The sequence below is a fragment of the Actinia tenebrosa genome, unplaced genomic scaffold (genome assembly GCF_029948245.1).
Source record: "Actinia tenebrosa isolate PJP-AT-01 unplaced genomic scaffold, QUT_ActTen_1.0 PGA_scaffold11__36_contigs__length_13525064, whole genome shotgun sequence".
NCBI classification, from domain to species: Eukaryota; Metazoa; Cnidaria; class Anthozoa; order Actiniaria; family Actiniidae; genus Actinia; species Actinia tenebrosa.
In genome coordinates this window covers 10,295,957-10,315,907 of record NW_028292571.1, presented here as the reverse complement: position 1 = coordinate 10,315,907, position 19,951 = coordinate 10,295,957, and the positions used below count along the sequence as shown (strand labels likewise).

Genomic DNA, 19,951 nt, shown 5'->3' with positions numbered 1-19,951 from the left:
GAAAAGGGAAACAAAGTCCTCATAAGCGTCCAAGACTTAAGATTTCCCGACAAAGACCGCTGGACAAAACCGCAAAACCTCTTTGATGAGGAGGGCAACGTTAGGGGTGACGTCTTGAGATTAAGAGGCTTTCAGCGTGCTACTAGAAGCCTGTTAGAAAGGCTGCACAACTTAACCGAAAGGACCAACGCGGAAAAACGTGCCGCGGATCTGCAAAGGGAGTTAAGAGAAAAAGATGTAGAATATGCAAAGCAAGGTCAGCTACTTGCCGATGCTGAAAAGAAGTCCGCCCATCAAGATGAAAGAATAAAAGAAATAGGAAATCAGGTGGATCAGGCCCTGCGCGAATTAGACAAAGCACGGGAGGACTTAGGAGAAGCCCAAAGCTCTGGCGCCTCAGTGGAAGCACTGCGGGAAACGTTGGAAGAAAGGGAGGAGGAATACATGAAGCAAAACCAGCGGCTTGCCGACGCGCATAGGAGGGAAGTCGAATTTAAAAATCAAGAAATAAGGGAGCTGGTAGACCAAAGAACCCAAATTCGACGCGAAAGAAATCAAACTCAAAGGGCTCTTAACCTCGCCCTGCAGGAGTTGGATCTAATTAAAGACGATACCGATAACCTACAAACCACCATAGCCGGCTCTTTAGTGGAACGGCGACGGTTAATGGCTGAAATCAATACTAAGGAGGAGCAAATCCGGCAAAGAGATCAGGCTATCGAAGACCTGGAGGGGCAAATAGAGCGGCAGCAAGAAGTAATCGAGGACCAAACTCGTCCCGAAGAGGAAAGGGAGGCAGCCCAAAAGGAAGTAGATACGCTTGAAATACGCCTTGCGGAATTACGGGCGCAAAAGGACAACCTGGAAAAAGAGCTCGGGCTTACCACCAAGGAAAAGGTAAAAAGAGCCCTTTTGAAGTATGGCGTTCCACTGGCATTTGCGGTTGCTATTAGTACCGTAGTAGGAGTCATCCTATCCACGCTTAAGGCTACAGGCGCGGGCGTAAAGAAATTAGGCAATGGGCTGACGGACTTGGGAAAAAAGATGGCAGCCGGTCTTCCTGGGCTGCTGGGTAGCGTTTTAAGCCTGACACTGAAGACCGGCGGCGAACTGTTGAAGTTCGTGGGGAATAACATTTGGATCTTGGTCGTCGCTATCGGCGTGGTCCTTTTGAAGAAGATGCGGGGTTGATCTTATCCTTGTGTATTACTGGCGGCTTATAATCGTCGTCGGGTGCACGGGGTGTTCTCGACTGGGGATAAGTAAAGATAGTATTCGCACCGCCTTGATAATGCGGAACTAGCGGTATGGCAGTCATAGTAGAAATGGTCTTATGATTAAAAGTAGAATCGCTTGGCGCAGCTGATTGTGAAATAACAGCGTTTATCTTAACTTCGACATTAACGTTAGATGTTGCGTCAGTATTGATCTGAAGCTTTGCGTATTGACAATTAGCTACCATGTGAAAGGTTATTGGTACTATATCGTCTAGACTATTTGGCGGTTCATATGAAAAATGAGCTGACCGTCTAGTATTTTTCAGTGTTCTGTATGGTAACAATGGATCGTTATTCTCATCTACTACTCTAAATCCAATACCATATTCCTCCCTTACGCTAATACAAATTGTGCACATAATCAATCCCAACCCACCAACCTTCACCCACAATTCCGTGTCAACCCAATTAGCATTACGCAAGTATCTATCTTCCTCCAGAAAATAAAGGAATGAATCCTCCTTAGTATGTGGGTTCATATATACCAGCAAATAAATTTGCTTCTAGAGACTCATTACCGTAAGAGTGCAAATGGTTGCGTGGTTATATTTTTCATCTCTCTGATTTTCTATGCTATTTATGCAAACGCTCCCGGTGTCATCTACGCGCATTTGCAGCTTTACCTTCCCATGGCAATCGGCGACCATATGAAAAGTCCAAACCGATAAATTCTCAGCGCTGTCGGTGTTCGGCTCTACGGAGAAATGCACAGGCTCCCTGTTGTTTGTCTTCACACGCATAGGCTGCAGTACGCCGTTGTCATCCAGGAACCTAAAGCCGACGTTGGCGTGACTGCTCGCGCCCATGCAAATACTACAAAGGATCAATTTCTTTCCTGAGTAGTTCAAATTCACGGACATGCCCGTGACATCAACCCAAGATGCCTGGGTGTATTTTTTCTCGCCTGTGTAAGTCGTATAGACACAATCTACTCCAGCTACGTAGGGGTTGTTCATCGCCATATATAATAGCTCAGACCAATGCTTGCAGCTGCTAGGCCGGCTTTTAATAAGTTATGGTCATATTCCTCAGGTATCGCAGGCAGGACCTTCTTTTTGGGCTTCTTCTTTACGTTCTTTGGTGCGGGCTTTTCTACGTGCTCCTTCTTAGGCTTCTCCACGAAATGGGGAATGTTCCTAAGAGTGTCAGAGTTCACGTCATTCACCCCAAACTTCATATCCTTGGTTGCTCGCTGCAGCTTGTTGTTGTATCCCACGACGGAATCGGCGTTGATAACCAAATTACTTGGCATTAACCAACAACCAGGACTCAAGGCATAATCCAGTCGCACTTTAGACTGCTGCACTGCAAGTTGATATCTCTGCACCGACTTAGAGATCTCATTCTCGATAACAGCGCTTTCGAAGAGGACAAGGAATACTTGTTGCGTTTCCTGTGACGCACCGGAGGCATCTACGATGGGGCTGCGAGTGCTAACCTGGGCCCCTAGAATGCAGTAAACAAAGGCTTCGATGCTTCGATTAATCCTTGCTAGGTTTTTCAGTCCAATGCCCTTTGCGGCAAAGAAAGGCGCCCAAGGATACTTTTCTTTGCTTTCTATGTAGTAAATTAAATTACCCTTCGTTCCGCTGCCTCCTAAGTCCGAGAATTCGTAAGAGCTAGGATACCCCATGCCCGGCGTTTCTATGCTGGCACCAACATACGAAGCATAGGTGTAAGTCTCTCCTAAACCATGGGCGGTACCCTCTTTGTTACGAAAATCGGGGTTGGTAAGCTTAAACTCATTCCTTAATCGCTCCCATGCGACTTTGTCATATTTGTTATCCTTCGGGTTAAAGATAGTGTCACTAGGAAGCGGCGCTCCTAACTCAAACAATATCCTACGAATAGTAAAAGCAACATGAAATCGCAGGAAAGGAATATGGAACATATCCGCGGCTATACCGCATCCTTTAGTAGCAGCCCAGACGGCAAAGTTTAACTGCTGCGGCCAATACCGCATGTTGGGACCTGATAACCATTCTCTGGATTCTTTCCCTGAGGTATGTTTCATGGCAGTTTCTCTAAAGATGTCTCTGACCTTTGTCTTGAAAGTCGTAGGACCCACGGGGATTTCTAAAGAGGTAACCATCTTAGCAAAGTCATTCGCTCCACCTTTGTTGTCGTAAAATGGGTAATTCTGGGTTGCCGGCAATAGATTCTCTGGAAAATTAGGTTGCCTTTCTTTATGCTCGGGTTTTGGTTGTAAAATCTTAGGATGCTTTGGCTCCAAGTCCGCATTGCTGTACATCCTAGAGCCGTTATAGTAAATACCATCGGGCCTTCTTTCGAACTTACTAGGGTCTGCATGCGGAAACATCTTCCTAAATGCTCTCCAATTCCAGTAATCCCGGTTGTCGTGATGTGGCTGCTTCCTCTATGTTATTCCCAAAAGCGTCGTACATTAGTATATATAATGGATGTTATACCATCAGCACCTAAGTTGTACCCAGATGTTCCCTATACTACACCTAACGAACTAAACGCTGAAAACTTTCGTCTGAATAAAGCGAACTTAATCTTGGCTTACTTGGAAGGGCAGACAAAACACTACGAAAAAGTCCGAAAAAAGTACGTCAGAGCCCGGAGTACGCTACATAAGATTGCGATAACTTCAGGATCCATATCTGTTGTGTTAACGGGCTCCGGCGTTGCTACTTCGCTTACTGGACCGGGAATAATCGTTGGAGTTCCTTTGGCCGGCGTTGGGGCAGCCTGTGGTATTATTTCTGCTGTTGCTACGGGTATTATGAAACAGTTGTCAAGCAAGATATCCAAGCATGACACGACAATAGCTCTGTCAAGGGCTAAAGTAAATACAATTACCGATCTTGTCTCAAAGGCTTTGCGTGACAGAAAGATAGACGACGTCGAATTCTCGCTTATTCTGGCCGAAGAAGACAAATACGAGAAATTAAAGACGGACATAAGGAATAAAAAAACAGTCGTAAAAGATCTTTCCGAGGAATCTCGCAAAAAGATCTACCAGGAGGCAAAAGAAGAGCTTCAAAGAAAGCTTGCTCAGTAAACATCGTGACAGGATTCTATTTACATATCGAACGCCGGCTGTCAGGTTCATATGCAAATTAGTTTCACAAAATATTACACAAAATATTACGCAGCCTGCATCGTTTTCACAAAATATTACACAGCCTGCATCGTTTTCACAAAATATTACACAAATGTGAAAAAACTTGTGTAAAATCATCGCCTGGGAATCCATCCCAATAGGGGGTGGTTGGGGTCTATTTTGTAAAATATTTCGTAAATTACGTCAGGGTAATAAGGAATATCCTTATTCAGCCGACAAAACATCCACTCGGCTTTTGTCATATCAGAAACCTCAGGAATAGACTTACCGGTAATTTCAGACAAAAGATAGGGAATAGCTTTGTAATATTTCCCTAGTTTTAATTTTTTCAGCGTTTTCCGTAGACTTTGCGGGGTTGGCTCTTCTAAGTGGTCTATGATTTTCTTCTTTACTTCGTTGTCTAAATATACCGGATGTAAACCTTGGATATGACTCATCCAGTCCCTGAAGTATTTTATTCTCTTATATGGCGTTTTCTTACGACCTCCATTGGCGTAATACTGCTCTCTGGTAGCATTTGGTACGGCATTACGAATGTTTTTACCACACTCGTAACACTGTGCTGACGTGTCGTCTTCTATTTGCATTTTCTTACCACAACACCAGAAACCCTTGGGCTTAGGTATGTTAACTTTGGATCTTAGGCAAATTATACAGAAGTCATTGGTGAACTTTTTACATTCATGCATCGTATATATATCGTACATTTTTATAAACACTTATCTTTGATTCCCAACACAGCAGCAGTAAGGACACGGCGCGCGGCTTATTCCCGCTGCCGGCGCCTTCCTTAAACCGCCTGTAAAACCCGTAAATCTTTGACATTGACCGCGAGTCCCCCTTACTGCTGCTTCCTTGGTTCCTTGGTTCCTTGGTTCCTTGGTTCCTTGGTTCCTTGGTTCCTTGGTTCCTCCTACTCCATACACATCTACTTAGTCTACTCTCACGTCTACTTAGTTTTTACTCCCAAATACATTAATAGTTTTACAAACCTTAATCGGACAGTACTCAGCACCAGGAACAGGCTTAACGTCATCAGGATACATCACATGATCTGTATTACTTAAAATACACGTCCTTGATAATCCTTCAACTGGACCCAAGTTGTATGAGACGCATTTGCCTTCCATGAAACACTGGTGCTGGCACTCTTCTAATCCTGGGGATAACACACGGATAGTCTTGATCTCATGACCAGTGAACGCTTTATCGTTCTGACATTCCAGGAAATTTACATCTCTACAGCCGCCTTCACCTGTGAAAAATAGAAATAGAATTATAAAGGGGTTGTGTAAGTAGTGTTAATGCACTCTCAGTTTACCTCTGGGATATCGGGTTCCGTTTTATCGTATGCATTGACACGACGACAACGAAAACGACAGCAACAACAACAACGACAATATAATTAATCTTGAAGAATCCTAGTCAACTACAATGCATTGCGCGCCGGAATCAGAACAATCGGCATATTGTCTGCCATGCAAAATGGTGGCAAAATTGAAATATTAGCTAGACGTTGCTGGTATGGATATAGTCAGATCAACTCGGTTGGGTTGCCCTAGGAGGTGAGAACTGAAGACTGAGACAACAGACATCATGGACGACGGTTATGAAAATAGAGGATTATAAATATTGGATTGAGTTAATGACGCAACTAGCACTCTTAGTAACACTTTGCTAAGGCAGAAAACAACCCAACGAATATACTCTATTCACAATATTCAGTTCTAAAAGTTCTAAAATAAATGAAAAGCAAATAATTAAATTTAAAAAAATAGATTCTTAAGTTGCCACGAATCTAAAGGCCGGTTTAGACGGTACGATTTTCGCCTACAACTATTGTATACAACACGCTCGCGTCTGTCGTGGGTGAGTTGTAGGCTTCATTTACACGCTACGGCTCAGGTTGTAGAATGGCGCGAGCGTGTTATATACGATAGTTGTAGGGGAAAATCGTACCGTCTAAACCGGCCTTAACGAGGTCAAACAAATATTCCTTTTTGCTTATGATTCCGGAAACTCATTTTATCGAAGTTTGTTTCCCGTCGGTTCTGCTTAAGGAAGCCATCGAAAGAAAAAAGAAAAGAAAAGAAAAAGAAGAAGAAGAAAACAAAGATAAATGATAACGCTTAATTTTGTGAGAAATGCATCAAAATATTTTGGAGACGAGGCTAAAAAAAGTTATATTAATAAGAAGAGTTATATAAGATCTCTTGAGTAAAAATTAAACTTATAGGAAAGTTAACCTCACCTTTTACTTCAAGGAATAAGAAAACCATGTTGAAGAATAACAGAAAATTAGCCATCGTTTTCGTGTGGAATGTCGAACACTGAAGCACTGAAAGCATAGGCTGAGTTTTAATGCCTAAAGTTAAGATAATGAATGATTAAGAAGACTCGTGGCTCGGTAACCTCGGATTCTTTTGTCTTCCGAGGGCTTTACAAATCTGAATTTCCCGCATGCATAGAACATGAGGGAAATTCAGGAGACAAAGAAATCCTTTGTCTTTTACTAAATTTCCCTGTCGCTTATATTAAATGTAATGATAAAAAGGTAAATTATACACCGTCGTCATCTTTCATCTTTTCAAGGTGTATAATTTACCTGTTATCATTACGCAGCTCACACTAGTTTTTAGCTAGTTATCTCTACTTTATATTAAATGTAGGGAAATTTAGAAAAATACAAAGGATGTTCTATGCATAAGGGAAATTCAGAATTATGACAATACTGTACGGTTTCCATATGGGACGCGTTCTCAAATCTGCGCATGCTCAGTCATAAGATAAATTGTTGCTATTTGAAAGTATTTTTGAATAAATTATTATCATTATTAAAATCATAAGAAAAATTGATTTTAGATTCTATTTTTGTTTTATTCCACAAATTTTCCCTCGTTTTTTGGAGAATATTAATCATTAATTTCCCTAGTGCCATAGCATTACTTATAAATAACCACTTCGCCTTCGGTGAATAATTGTTAAATAATCAAAGCGGCTTTGTGAATGGCATTTCCATAGAATCTCTTAATCCACTGAATTCCGATTGAAATTTAGAAGAGTTTTTTTGGGAGGCAAAAGGCCAGAGAACCATATGAGAAAAGCCTTCAAAGCTCAGAAGCTCAGGAGAGAACCAACGAGCAGCTCTACTTACTTATGGCACCGAGTTAGGGAATCTTGGCCTTCGTTGAAAGATGAACGCTCTCATCACTGCGTCCCCTCCCCCCTTCTTGTCTAGACATGCTAGATCAAAAAACAGTAGAGTTATCATCTCACATGGGGGAAAATCATTTTTTTTTTCTTTTGTTTTTGCTAAAATATCTCCTTTTTTTATTTATTCATTTATTTTCTATTTTTCGAGTTATGATTTTGAACCGTAGATATTTTTTAAACTGAGTCAAACTTCAGCTCAAATAAATACGCTATGAACGTTTTATGGAAAGAAAATCAATAGTCATTTTTTACCTTTAAATGTACAGAACGGTAGACCATTTAGTACTTAGTTTTATCAGAATGCTTGCAGCGTGCTCCATACGAGCTAGTGCTCCATATTTTTTCTTCTTCTTAAATGCAGAGCCAATAGTCCCCTTCATAGTTCCCTGCGCCATCTTGAAAGGTAGCCGGGCCTTTGCATTGAAGCGAAACTAACGGTAATTTTGCATTGATAGAGACCTTTTTTAACACCTTAGACAATTATTCACATGTCTCTATCATTGCAAGCTCAATGTTCGTCTCGCTTCGATGCAAAGGCCCGGCTACCTTTCAAGATGGCGCAGGGAACCGTGAACGGGTCTATTAGAGCGCGAGACATGTCGTGGCTATGTTATAAAGTATCTTGGTCTTACAAAAGTATTGGGAGTTTTATTGGATAGAAACCAAAGTGTTTTTCCATGACGATGTTAAGTGGAAATATACCCACCCCAAGTTACAAACATCTACATCTAGCTTCGAAAGCTAGCTACATCTAATTATTTCAAGAAAGAAAATAGAGATTTCATTTTTTTAATTTAAGACATTCGCTATATTTATTCTCTTGTACAATCAGTTCAAAGCTACAGCTTGGGAATAACGAAATTGTTAATAATTTTTTGTCATTCGTAAAAATTGCGAACGAAAAGAATAAAAAATAAAGCTAATGTCAGATGCATAAAGAGTACGGCGCGCAAAGCATGGTAGTGAAACATCCTCCTCGTTTTTCCAAATCATACCAACGCGGGATAGTACAATTTTCTGTCGCGACGAAATTGGTTTTGGTGGACGTTAGCATTCATGTTTTTTTCCAAAAATTGATACTCCGACTATACTGCTAACAATTTGAATAACTATTGTTCTATACATGCTAGCCTCGTATTCACACGTCGAATCACAACAACATCTTCATATCTATGTTAGGCAGAACAATATTTATTCAAATTGGTCGGTATATTTCGATTCCGTGTTTGGAAACAACTCAATTGATATTTGCCAAAACCCTATTTTGTTGTGACGGAAAATTGTTCGATTTAGGGCGTGTTACCGGGAAGTGCAGTGACGAAACATTTCTTTCGCTGTGTGTTGAAAATTAAGGTTGCACGTTAACAGAACTATAACGCTGTACTCTTTAAAGTTTTAGAAAAACTTTAATAGGTAGTCTAAATGAACAAAAACTGGAAAGCATGGACACGCCAAGGTACACTTGGTAGCAGTTGACATTTTCATCAACAAAAAATTTGAAGATATTTGCCCTTCGACCCACAACATGAATGTGCCACATGTAAAACGTGAGGATTTCCAACTTATGGACATAGATGAAGATGGATTTCTGAGTCTGTTGGGTCAAGATGGAAGCCAAAAGGATGATGTACAAGTTAAAAAACAAGATTTAATTAATCTTCCTAATCATTTTAAAATTTTGGTTGATATGTTTGTAAGTCAAATACAAGGGGTTTTACCCAAAATACTAACAAAATAAAGAAGAAATATAGAAAGGCAACTCGTGCATAATTGAGTAGGATATATATAATGGCAACTATTGCAAAATGTAATAGGGTATATAAAATGGCAACTCGTGCATAATTTAATAGGATACATATAATGGCAACTCGTGCATAATTTAATAGGATATATAAAATGGCAACTCGTGCATAATTTAATAGGATATATAAAATGGCAACTCGTGCATAATTTAATAGGATATATAAAATGGCAACTCGTGCATAATTCAATAGGATATATAAAATGGCAAGTCGTGCATAATTTAATAGGATATATAAAATGGCAACTCGTGCATAATTTAATAGGATATATAAAATGGCAACTCGTGCATAATTCAATAGGATATATAAAATGGCAACTCGTGCATAATTTAATAGGATATATAAAATGGCAACTCGTGCATAATTTAATATGGTATATAAAATGGCAACTCGTGCATAATTTAATATGGTATATAAAATGGCAACTCGTGCATAATTTAATATGGTATATAAAATGGCAACTCGTGCATAATTTAATATGGTATATAAAATGGCAACTCGTGCATAATTTAATAGGATATATAAAATGGCAACTCGTGCATAATTTAATAGGATATATATAATGGCAACTCGTGCATAATTTAATAGGAAGTGATTACAAAATTGCACGACCGCAAGTTCAATTACCACTTGATTATATCCATTTTGAAATGTCCGCTATAATCATAATACATTTAAAATCAAGTTTTACATCAACAACAACAAAAAAAACACGGTTGTTCCTCTAAGAATATTTCCGTTTTGTTTTTCTTTTGGCGCGGTTCCAATTCGCGTTTAGATCGTATTGCTGGGAGCCAGTCAGATTGTAGAAATAGTCAGTGATTTCAAAATGGATATAATTTTATAGGTTACTTCTAGCACTTTGCTTGGAGCTGAAGATCATCCAAACGTATCAGTGCGTTTTTATTTTTTCGATAAAAAGGTGGTGAATAAGAGCTTTCCAGTTATGATGTCGTATTTCCGGGTCCAACTGTTTATATAAAACACATAAATAACGCGAAAACTAGTGAAATGCATATACCACTCCTGGGTGGTGGACGAGGTAATACCTAACAGCTTTAGCAACCCAAATAATAAGATGGGTAATAAATGGAATTCGAGAAGCACAGAAGAGAAACAACCAAAAACTCTACTCACATATACGACGCGGACACAGGCAGAGCTCGAACCCAGGTGGCATTGATATAAGAAAAAGAGGAAGAAGAAAGGAAAAAAAAAAAAAAGAAAAAGAAAAAAGATCAAAAGAAAAAGAAAAAAAAAAAAAGGAAAGAAAGAAAAAGTAAAACAAATTTTGTTTTGAGCCCGTTGGTTGGTTTCCCATGCAGTTGAGGTCACCCTTAGAAGCTTTATACAAGAACACCCATCAACAAAACAATTCTATTGTGTTAAAAAGTGCTTCAAAATTCGTGTTCCTCTTGTTTTTCCTGTGTTGTTGTTGCTGTTGTTGTTGTTGTTGTTGTTGCTGATACTGAAGTTGATGCTGCTGTTGTCGTTGCGGTTGGTGTTGCTGTTGTTGCTGCTGTTGTTGGTGGTGGTGCTGCTGATGCTTTTGTTGTCGTGGCTGCTGCTCCATATTTTGTGATTGCTGCTGTTGTTGGTGCTGCTTCTTTAGATGTTTCGTTGTTTGTATTTATACTGTTTTTGTTGTTGTTGTTGTAGCAGTAACCGCATTAGAATTAATAGAAGCAGCAGCAGCTTGAGGCTAACCATTATAACCGACCGGTCGTATCTTCATTTCTGCGCTTTTGAGAGATCTGTAAAGTCCAGTTACGAATCTCCAGTTTATGCCTTCAGCGTATGGAACATTTTGGCCGAGGTATTGACCGTTGAGATGAGACTAGAGTAGAAATAAACTAATTAACAAATTGTCATGCCTTATGAGTTATATCAGCCTAGAGGTTGTTTCAAGGTTCAATCCATGTAAGTTGGCCAACCTCTGACTTAGTTCAGCCCAGAAGTTGTTCCAGAGCTTGATCTTTGAGTTAGTCGTGCGCTGACTTGGATCAGCCTAGATGCTGTATAAGGGTTCGATCTGTGAGTTAGCCATGCCCTGACGTAGATCAGCCCAGAGGTTATTTCAGGGTTCGTTGTGTGAGTTAGCCATGCCCTGACTTAGATCATCTTGGAGGTTGGGTCAAGATTCGATATGTTCTCTTTACATTTTTACCTTTTTTTTCAGGCCTGTACGAAGAGTCAGCCTAGAGGTTTTTAAAGGTTCAATATGTGAGTTAGCCCTTAGAATTAAAAAACCCGGCAAATAGCTTATTTCACAAAAAAATAATATTAGTGAAATTTCTTTGTCCAATAACTAAAATGACATTTTTATTTACTTACATAGTGGCAACCCCCAAACCACCAAGCGCCCTTAAATCTGTTGGCACAGTTAGTAGCGTGGTTGTCGTTGTCTTGATCAGATGTTGAGAATGCAGTCCACCTGTGATAGCCCAATGAGTCACCAGCATTCCCTATGGCGAAAAGAAATATGAAAATATCTCCTTCCATTCATCCATCAACAAACCAATCGGTTTATCCATTTTCTATCCATCATTCGTTCATTCATTTATTAATCCCTTCATTTGTTCATTAACTTACTGACGCATCTATTTATCCATTAATCTATTCATCCATCCATCCATCCATCCATCCATCCATCCGTCCATTTAATTGTCCGTCCGTCCGTCCGTCCGTCCGTCCGTCCGTCCGTCCGTCCGTCCGTCCGTCCGTCCGTCCGTCCGTCCGTCTATCCATCCATCCATCCATCAATAACTTTCCATTTATTTATCTTCTTTTTCTTCATTTCTCGCTTCCATTTATTCCGAAAATATAGGATGGTATATTACCTTCTTTAAAGGATCCAATGAACAATTCGTATTTCTGGGATTCTGTGCCAACTTTGAACGACTTATAAATCGCATAGGTTTTGTTCATATTGAAGTCTTCCAGGTCAATTCTGATCTCATTCTCTGTACTGTTGGTCAAGATATGCATGGCATCGAGTCCAAGCCAGTATTCTCCATTCTTGTTTCCAAATCCTCGCTTGTAATCGTCCCATCCTCGAAAGAAATCCACCGATCCATCAAGTCTTTTTTGTATCACGGTCCAGCCTCCCCCGTCTGTTACTTGATCACAGAAGACTTTGACGGTGTAGCCCGGAATTGGGGCGATTTCGTACACGCCACTTTTGCTAATTCCGCTTTTCTTAAGTCCTGCGCATGATGTTTCGTCTAAAGGAGAAAAACAAAAGTAAAGTAAAACTTTACACCAAGTTTTTGAAGTACGAGTTTAGTTCTGCATCAATCTTGTACCCAGAGCCTACGTTCCTCTTACGGTACGATTGCACGTTATCTTGTGAGTTTTTGCAACAAACCCATTTATGATGGCCCCAAAAACTATTTTTTTTCGTGCAACATTTCCTTATTTGAAGCTGGCAAATACTATCTTAGCTGATTCGATTCGACTTACAAACCAGATGTTGGATATAAGGATAATGGTTTGCAATGATCGACGCTTGATTTGATTCTAATTTCTTCTAAATTATAAAATTCCAAACTATATTTTTTGTTCACACGTAATCCAAACAATCAACCGTAATTATGTAAATCTACGATATACTTATACAAGATGGATGTAAGTAGGGAGTCATTGAGCAATAGTAGATATTATGGACGTAGCTAGTGCAGCACTTTATATGGGAAAAAGCTTGATATGTTTTACCCAATTCCCATGACATTGCATAGGTACGTCGAATTGGAAATTGTGTTTTTTACAACAATGCGATCAACGAAAAGAAAAAGACGAGTAGGGAGTCATTGAACAAAAGTAGAGATTATGGACGCAGTACAGCACCTTATACGGGAAAAGCTTAATATGTTTTTCCCAATTCCCATGACATTCCATAGGCAAGTGCACTTGAAAATGGCGTTTCTCACGACAATGTGATTGACGAAAAGAAAAAGACAAAATTTACGTCTTTTCCAACCCTACGAAATTTCCAAAAGAGTCGTACGAAGCAAGGCAATGGCTGCGAACTTTCATTGTCACGTAAATGAAGTCATGCTTAATTGCGAGCAGGCACTGCAACTACCAGCCGTCATATTTCGTGCTCGTACTCATACTTATCGGATCTAAAGGTCTCTATATTGTCGCGACGGAAAAGCATGCGCTTCTCCATATGTGATAGAGAAGCGCTATGTAATTGTGCTCAAGCTCTAAATATTAATAAAAAAGAAAATTTAAGAAATTAAAGTATTCCTTGGTTATAGGAAATGAGTAACTTGGTAACACTTACTCAAACACTTAAACGTGTTAAAATCAAAATCAGGTATGCATTTCAATTGACTGGCACAGGGACTTTTGGAACATGGATTCTGTAAGAAAAAACAAAAGATTGTCATAAGAAGATATAACGGAGAATGTGCAATTTTATATGTCTTCCTTCTTCTCCGGTATCCTCCCCCCTCTTTCTCTCACTTCCTTGCTTCCTTGCTTCCTTGCTTCCTTGGTTCCTTGGTTCCTTGCTTCCTTGCTTCCTTGGTTCCTTGGTTCCTTGCTTCCTTGGTTCCTTGGTTCCTTGCTTCCTTGCTTCCTTGCTTCCTTGCTTCCTTGCTTCCTTGCTTCCTTGCTTCCTTGCTTCCTTGCTTCCTTGCTTCCTTGGTTCCTTGGTTCCTTGCTTCCTTGGTTCCTTGCTTCCTTGCTTCCTTGCTTCCTTGCTTCCTTGCTTCCTTGCTTCCTTGCTTCCTTGCTTCCTTGCTTCCTTGCTTCCTTGCTTCCTTGCTTCCTTGCTTCCTTGCTTCCTTGCTTCCTTGCTTCCTTGCTTCCTTGCTTCCTTGCTTCCTTGCTTCCTTGCTTCCTTGCTTCCTTGCTTCCTTGCTTCCTTGCTTCCTTGCTTCCTTGCTTCCTTGCTTCCTTGCTTCCTTGCTTCCTTGCTTCCTTGCTTCCTTGCTTCCTTGCTTCCTTGCTTCCTTGCTTCCTTGCTTCCTTGCTTCCTTGCTTCCTTGCTTCCTTGCTTCCTTGCTTAAACTCCTACTCCATGCACATCATTCGTCTACTTAAATTTTACTCCCAAGTACCTTAATAGTTTTACAAACCTTAATCGGACAGTACTCAGCACCAGGAACAGGCTTAACGTCATCAGGATACATCACGTGATCTGTATTACTCAAAGAACAAGTCCTTGATAATCCTTCAACTGGACCCAAGTTGTAGGAGACGCATTTGCCTTCCATAAAACACTGATGCTGGCACTCTTCTAATCCTGGGGATAACACACGGATAGTCTTGATCTCATGACCAGTGAACGCTTTATCTTTCTGACATTTGAGGAAATTTAAATCTCTGCAGCCGCCTTCACCTGTCAAATAATAATAATAATAATAATAATAATAATAATAATAATAATAATAATAATAATAATAATAATATAACTTTATTTATTTCTTAAAAAACGCATTTCTAAAACTCAATGCTTTTTACAATAAAACGTGAAAATTATAAAAGCAGAAAAAGAAAGAAAAAACTAATGAAATATATATAATTCAATATAAATGCAAATAGCGCAAAACATGAATTTACATAAGTAGCATAATGCCATCTAGAGTAAAACTATATTATTGATAAACAAGTTTAAGTAATCATATGTCTTGAGCTTTGCTTTAAATATGTTGATGTTATGTGATAATTTCAAGTCAATATACAAATACGTTAATAAAGAGAGTTGTGTAAGTAGTGGTAATGCACTCTCCTCTTACCTCTGGGATATCGGGTTCCGTTTCATCGTATGCATTGACACGACGACAATGACAACGACGGCAACAACAACAACAATTTAATGCACCTTAAGGAATCTTATTCAACTTCAATGCAATGCGCGCCGGAATCAAAACAATCGCCATTTTCTCTCCCAGGCAAAATGGTAATTTTGTATAGGTGAAATTTGAAAATCTGTCTTGTTATTCCTTCTAGAACGATAAGAAGGATTAGCTTCGAGAACGATTAGACGAAATATGTAAACAATAATATAGGGGCGCAGTGCATTGTGGTTGACTAAGATTAGCCATGCCCTGACTTTAATAAGCTTAGAGGTTGTTTCAGGGTTCAATCTGTGAGTTAGCCATGCCCTGACTTTAATAAGCTTAGAGGTTGTTTCAGGGTTCGATCTGTGAGTTAGCCGTGCCCTGACTTAGATCAGCCCAGAGGTTGTTTCAGGGTTCGATCTGGGAGTTAGCCATGCCCTGACTTACATCAAACCAGAGGTTGTTTCAGGGTTTGATCTGTGAGATAATTATGCACCTTATCTTAAAGAACAAATAGTTTTTTTTGAGACTTCAATTCGTCAAATGTAAATGTTGAAAACAATTAAGCATATTATACTAATTATTGACGTTGTTTGTGATAAATTATTCAGAATTTCAATAGAAAACCCGAATAAATATGGTGAACTTCAGACAATCGATAGCTTGTTTCTTAATATCTGTTTCGTTTCTAACATTTGCATATAGGCTAAAATAAGGCCATTACGTATCTCAAAGGGTATATCATATATTGAAGCAGCGCAAAATTGAAATATTAGCTAGAAGTTGCTATGTTTGAAATAGTCAGATCAACTCGGTTGGGTTGTCCTAGGAGGTGAGAAAGACAAAGACAACAGACATTATGGACGGTTATGAAAATAGAATATTATAAATATTTAATTGAATAAATGTGTTTGCTAAGGCAGAAAACAACCCAACGAATATACTCTATTTACAATATTCAGTTTTAAAAGTTCTAAAAGTTCTAAGATAAATAAAAACAAAGAATAAAATAAATAAATAAAATAAATTCTTAATAAGCTGCCAAGCGTCTAACGAGGTCAAACAAATATTGGGGGGGAAAAGCAGAAGAGGAAGAACAAAACAAAGATAAATAATAACGCTTAATTTTGAGAGAAGTGCATCAAAATATTTTGGTGATGAGGCTAAAAAAGTTATATTAATAAGAAGAGTTTTAGAAGTTCTCATAAGTAAAAAATTAAACTTATAGGAACGTTAACCTCACCTTTTACTTTAAGAAAAAAGAAAGCCATGTTGAAGAATAAAAGAGAATTAGCCATTGTTTTAGTGTGAATGTGGAACAAGCACTGAAAGCATAAGCCGAGCTGAGTATTAATACCTAAAGTTAAGATAATAAATAATTAATATTTGCACTACTAAAATGACATAACAAAGCATAATTGTTTTTTTTTTCCAATAGAGGAAACGTATTTTATTTTCGAGAGAGAGAGAGAGAGAGAGAGAGAGAGAGAGAGAGAGAGAGAGAGAGAGAGAGAGAGAGAAAGAGGTTTGTTATTGAAAAATATAAATACGTTGGTACAATTTTAGACTTTTGGAATGTAGAATTTTGCTCGCTGTGATAGGTCGATTAATCACAGAAAGTGAAACGATATGATCGAGCGGTGGTTTTCTAAAGTTATGCTAAAAAAAATTATTCCCCTCAGGCTCAGTGATTATCGGTGGAATATTTACCGAGTCCCGAGTCTTCGAGCAAATATTCCACCACTGAGCCTCTTAAATAATTAAGAGTGGCAATCCTATAGAGTGGCTCTCCTCAATCTCATGAATTCCGATTGAAAATTAGAAGAGTTTTTATGGGGGGGAAGGCAAATTTTAGAACCACCAAAGAGAAAAACCATCGAATGCCAGGAGAGAATCAACAAGCAACTCTGACTTACTTATGACACCAAATCAGGGAATTTTGGCCTTTGAAAGGCTAGCTCTCTCACCAATACGCCACCCATGCTCTTATTTGTTCAAACCTTGAAAGGACAAAGACATGCTCGATCAAAACAGCGAAGGAGTTATCATCCCACAAGACTCGAAATCATCTCTTTTTTTTCTTATATCAATATATATATTTTTAATTTCAAGTTATGATTTGTCCATTCGAAAATAATGATGATGTTGATGCATGGTTTTCTTATATCATGTGATATGAAATTGTCAATTGCATGAGGTCTCCCTATTATTGGATGTTGAATTTGACTTTCAAACTAATATCCTAAAACATGGAAAAATTTTTTTAAAAATCAGTTCTTGAAACATTAGGCTATTTATTCCTTTATTATTATTGTATTTTTTTCCATATTGTTATTATGAATACAGTATCTTATTTGTCTTACAAAAGTATTGGGGGTTTTATTGGATGGAAACCAATCCATGAAGTGTTTTCCATGACGGATGCCGAGGGGGGAAAAATCGCCCACTTCAAGTTACAAACATCTACATCTAGCTTCGAAAGCTACATCTAATTTATATATATATATATATATATTCATGTATACACGATCATTTGTCAACCGGAAAGCTGCTCGCTGAACAAAAGAAACGAACTCATTTCTTCGTGTAGGCATACATAGAAAAAAAGCATTGTTGCGTAAAAAATGAACGTACTTACATAATATATGTAAATAGCTATATAAAGTGAATGTTTTGTAAAATTCAAACATTAAAATCTGCTGACGAGTGAGTCTGACTCACGCAAACAGTTCTGTAGAGAACGAATTATGGTCGTGTAATTTCTTCACTTTACACATATATACACCTACTTGCAAGAACGTTGTCATACGATATTAGAACGTTAGTAATTTAGTAATTTTAATGCTGCTCGAAACTTGTGACGAAATTTTGTTGAATTAGAGTAACTCTACTTATTAGTGTTCACGAAAATGTCAGTTTTTCTTGCTGATCAAAATATCACCTCTCCCAAAGTACACGGCTTTATATCTCAAATATGCATTCAATAAATTATGGTCGCATTTGATATTTTGCTATTTGGCTCTAAAATAATGTGTTTACAAAAGCAAAAACCGCTTTTTCTGCCATGTCTATATATACTAGCCCCTCATACATGTGAAAGCGCTTGTGCATCTGCCGGAATGCCAGTCCAGAATAATAGTTCTACAAACTGTACATGTTTCGTCATTTTTGGATACGATGCCTGTATACACTGAACACTCAATGTAGATTAATTTCCTTTGGAGGGGCGCGAAGTATAATTGAATAATTTTTACAAAGAGTATAAATTAATAATGTTTCCCAAATGCCGGCGCACTTAGAGACATCTTTATCTGTTATCGTGATAAGTACGGTAATATATATACGAATAATTGTTATTTAGATTTGAATTTTTGCATAAACATTAATATTGTTTTCAATACAAGTAAATTTTAAAGTGCAGCTAGTTTCTCTTTATGCTTTCATAGAGCATTAATCCCTGAGAGCAGCTAGATTTCAATAGTTTTTGTCGGATACAAACCTAATAATTACTGGCAGCTTCAGAACAAAAAAAGGCATTGTTCAAACACTGTAGTTTAAGTACGGTTCAATATTACTGAAAAACATCTAGTCATTTCCTAGTTCCATTTGTTGTTTTAGTATTAGTGTTGTTCGTAGCATCAGTCTGACGTCCTTTTAGCGTAGGATAAACAATATAGGCCACAATACAACACAGACATATTTCTATAGTACGGCTTGCTGTCTGATAAGACCACCATGGCCAGGGTTTTACAAACTTCTCGTCCAAAGAATACAGTTTATAAACTCCAAAAAGGGAGTAGAACTCTAAGACAACAGAAATGAGCCCAGCGATTGCAACTGCACAAGAAATCCTAACTATCTTACGAGCTCCTTTGCTTTTTTCAACATTTTGTGATTCGGGATCACTTCGACTTGGCTTTCCTGTTTTCACGACGTCAGAAAGCTCATAAGTTTTAGAATCGCTGTTGAAGTATTTGATTTTGAGCTTTTGGTCCCAAAACACAAGCCCTGCGCAATAAAGAAAGCAAGTAACGAGAGCCAACCACCAAAGGATAAGAATTGACTGACAAATGATAAACAAGTTTGCCAACGGAGGAGAAAAAGTCACTGTAAGATAGATTATCAACACCAATAGAAAATGTCCAACTATTACCACGGATAGGAACTTTATATTTTGAAGTTTTTTCAATATGCCTTTCAAGCTGTTGACTTCTACGAAGGCAAAGTTTATGAGAGAGAACACTGATGTTAGACATGGGTAGCCAAGAGCGAAGATGACGCGAACGACAACAACTGGCAGCACGAGGTATTTGTGTCCTTCATATGGATCTAGTAATAGATATAATGCCCTTGATGTAGTAAAAACCAACAGCAAACCACTCACAGCAGCAAAATATCGTCCTAAAGTTAGCTTCTGGAGACTTCTGAGTCTAACAAGACAAAACAGAGAAAATAATGCCAGAATCACAAAGGCACATCCAAAGCCAAAGTTATGAATCTCCCACCACGAATTCCACTCTTTAAATGCTGTTTCCCACTCAGGTAAAGGTTCTGGATTTGGCTCTGGGGTAGCTTCTTTTTCAGGCTCCGCTGTAGCCATACTTAAATTAATATATATATTAATTCTCTCCAACTTGTTACCGAAGTCTTTGAGCCTTCCTTGGTTTTCTGCTCGACTTTCACGGATGACTCGCTCGATTAAGATTCAAGGCACTTTAGCCGGAAACCCCTGGTGTGATAAAGTACCTTATAATTACTCTCTATGCCTAATTTTCT

General features: G+C 38.6%; 3 protein-coding genes across 3 annotated transcripts; all 3 read right to left on the bottom strand.

The window, feature by feature from the left end:
- Positions 1-5,321: 5,321 nt before the first annotated feature.
- Positions 5,322-6,654, bottom strand: LOC148912518 (uncharacterized). Its single transcript, XM_089027193.1, has 2 exons — positions 6,620-6,654; positions 5,322-5,623 (listed from the first exon to the last, which is right to left on the bottom strand). The coding sequence occupies exons 1-2, from the start codon at positions 6,645-6,647 to the stop codon at positions 5,322-5,324; spliced, it is 330 nt and encodes a 109-aa protein (XP_088883319.1). The 5' UTR covers positions 6,648-6,654.
- A 4,085-nt stretch (positions 6,655-10,739) lies between these two features.
- LOC116287397 (ryncolin-1-like) lies at positions 10,740-12,754 on the bottom strand. Its single transcript, XM_031694072.2, has 4 exons — positions 12,751-12,754; positions 12,224-12,607; positions 11,718-11,848; positions 10,740-11,220 (listed from the first exon to the last, which is right to left on the bottom strand). Exons 1-4 carry the CDS (start codon positions 12,752-12,754, stop codon positions 11,086-11,088), a joined length of 654 nt encoding a protein of 217 aa, XP_031549932.1. The 3' UTR covers positions 10,740-11,085.
- Positions 12,755-17,460: 4,706 nt separating this feature from the next.
- Positions 17,461-19,872, bottom strand: LOC116287401 (uncharacterized). The gene has a single exon (XM_031694073.2). It carries the CDS (start codon positions 19,773-19,775, stop codon positions 18,765-18,767), a length of 1,011 nt encoding a protein of 336 aa, XP_031549933.1. The 5' UTR covers positions 19,776-19,872; the 3' UTR covers positions 17,461-18,764.
- Positions 19,873-19,951: the final 79 nt, after the last annotated feature.

Coding starts and splice junctions, on each gene's coding strand:
- LOC116287401 (XM_031694073.2), bottom strand. CDS start 19,775: ATGGCTACAGCGGAGCCTGAAAAAGAAGCTACCCCAGAGCCAAATCCA.
- LOC116287397 (XM_031694072.2), bottom strand. Junction 11,849..12,223: donor CATTGGATCCTTTAAAGAAG/GTAATATACCAT, acceptor TTTTCGCCATAG/GGAATGCTGGTGACTCATTG. Junction 11,221..11,717: donor GGTTTGGGGGTTGCCACTAT/GTAAGTAAATAA, acceptor TTTCTACTCTAG/TCTCATCTCAACGGTCAATA.
- LOC148912518 (XM_089027193.1), bottom strand. CDS start 6,647: ATGGTTTTCTTATTCCTTGAAGTAAAAG. Junction 5,624..6,619: donor CTTATTCCTTGAAGTAAAAG/GTGAGGTTAACT, acceptor TATTTTTCACAG/GTGAAGGCGGCTGTAGAGAT.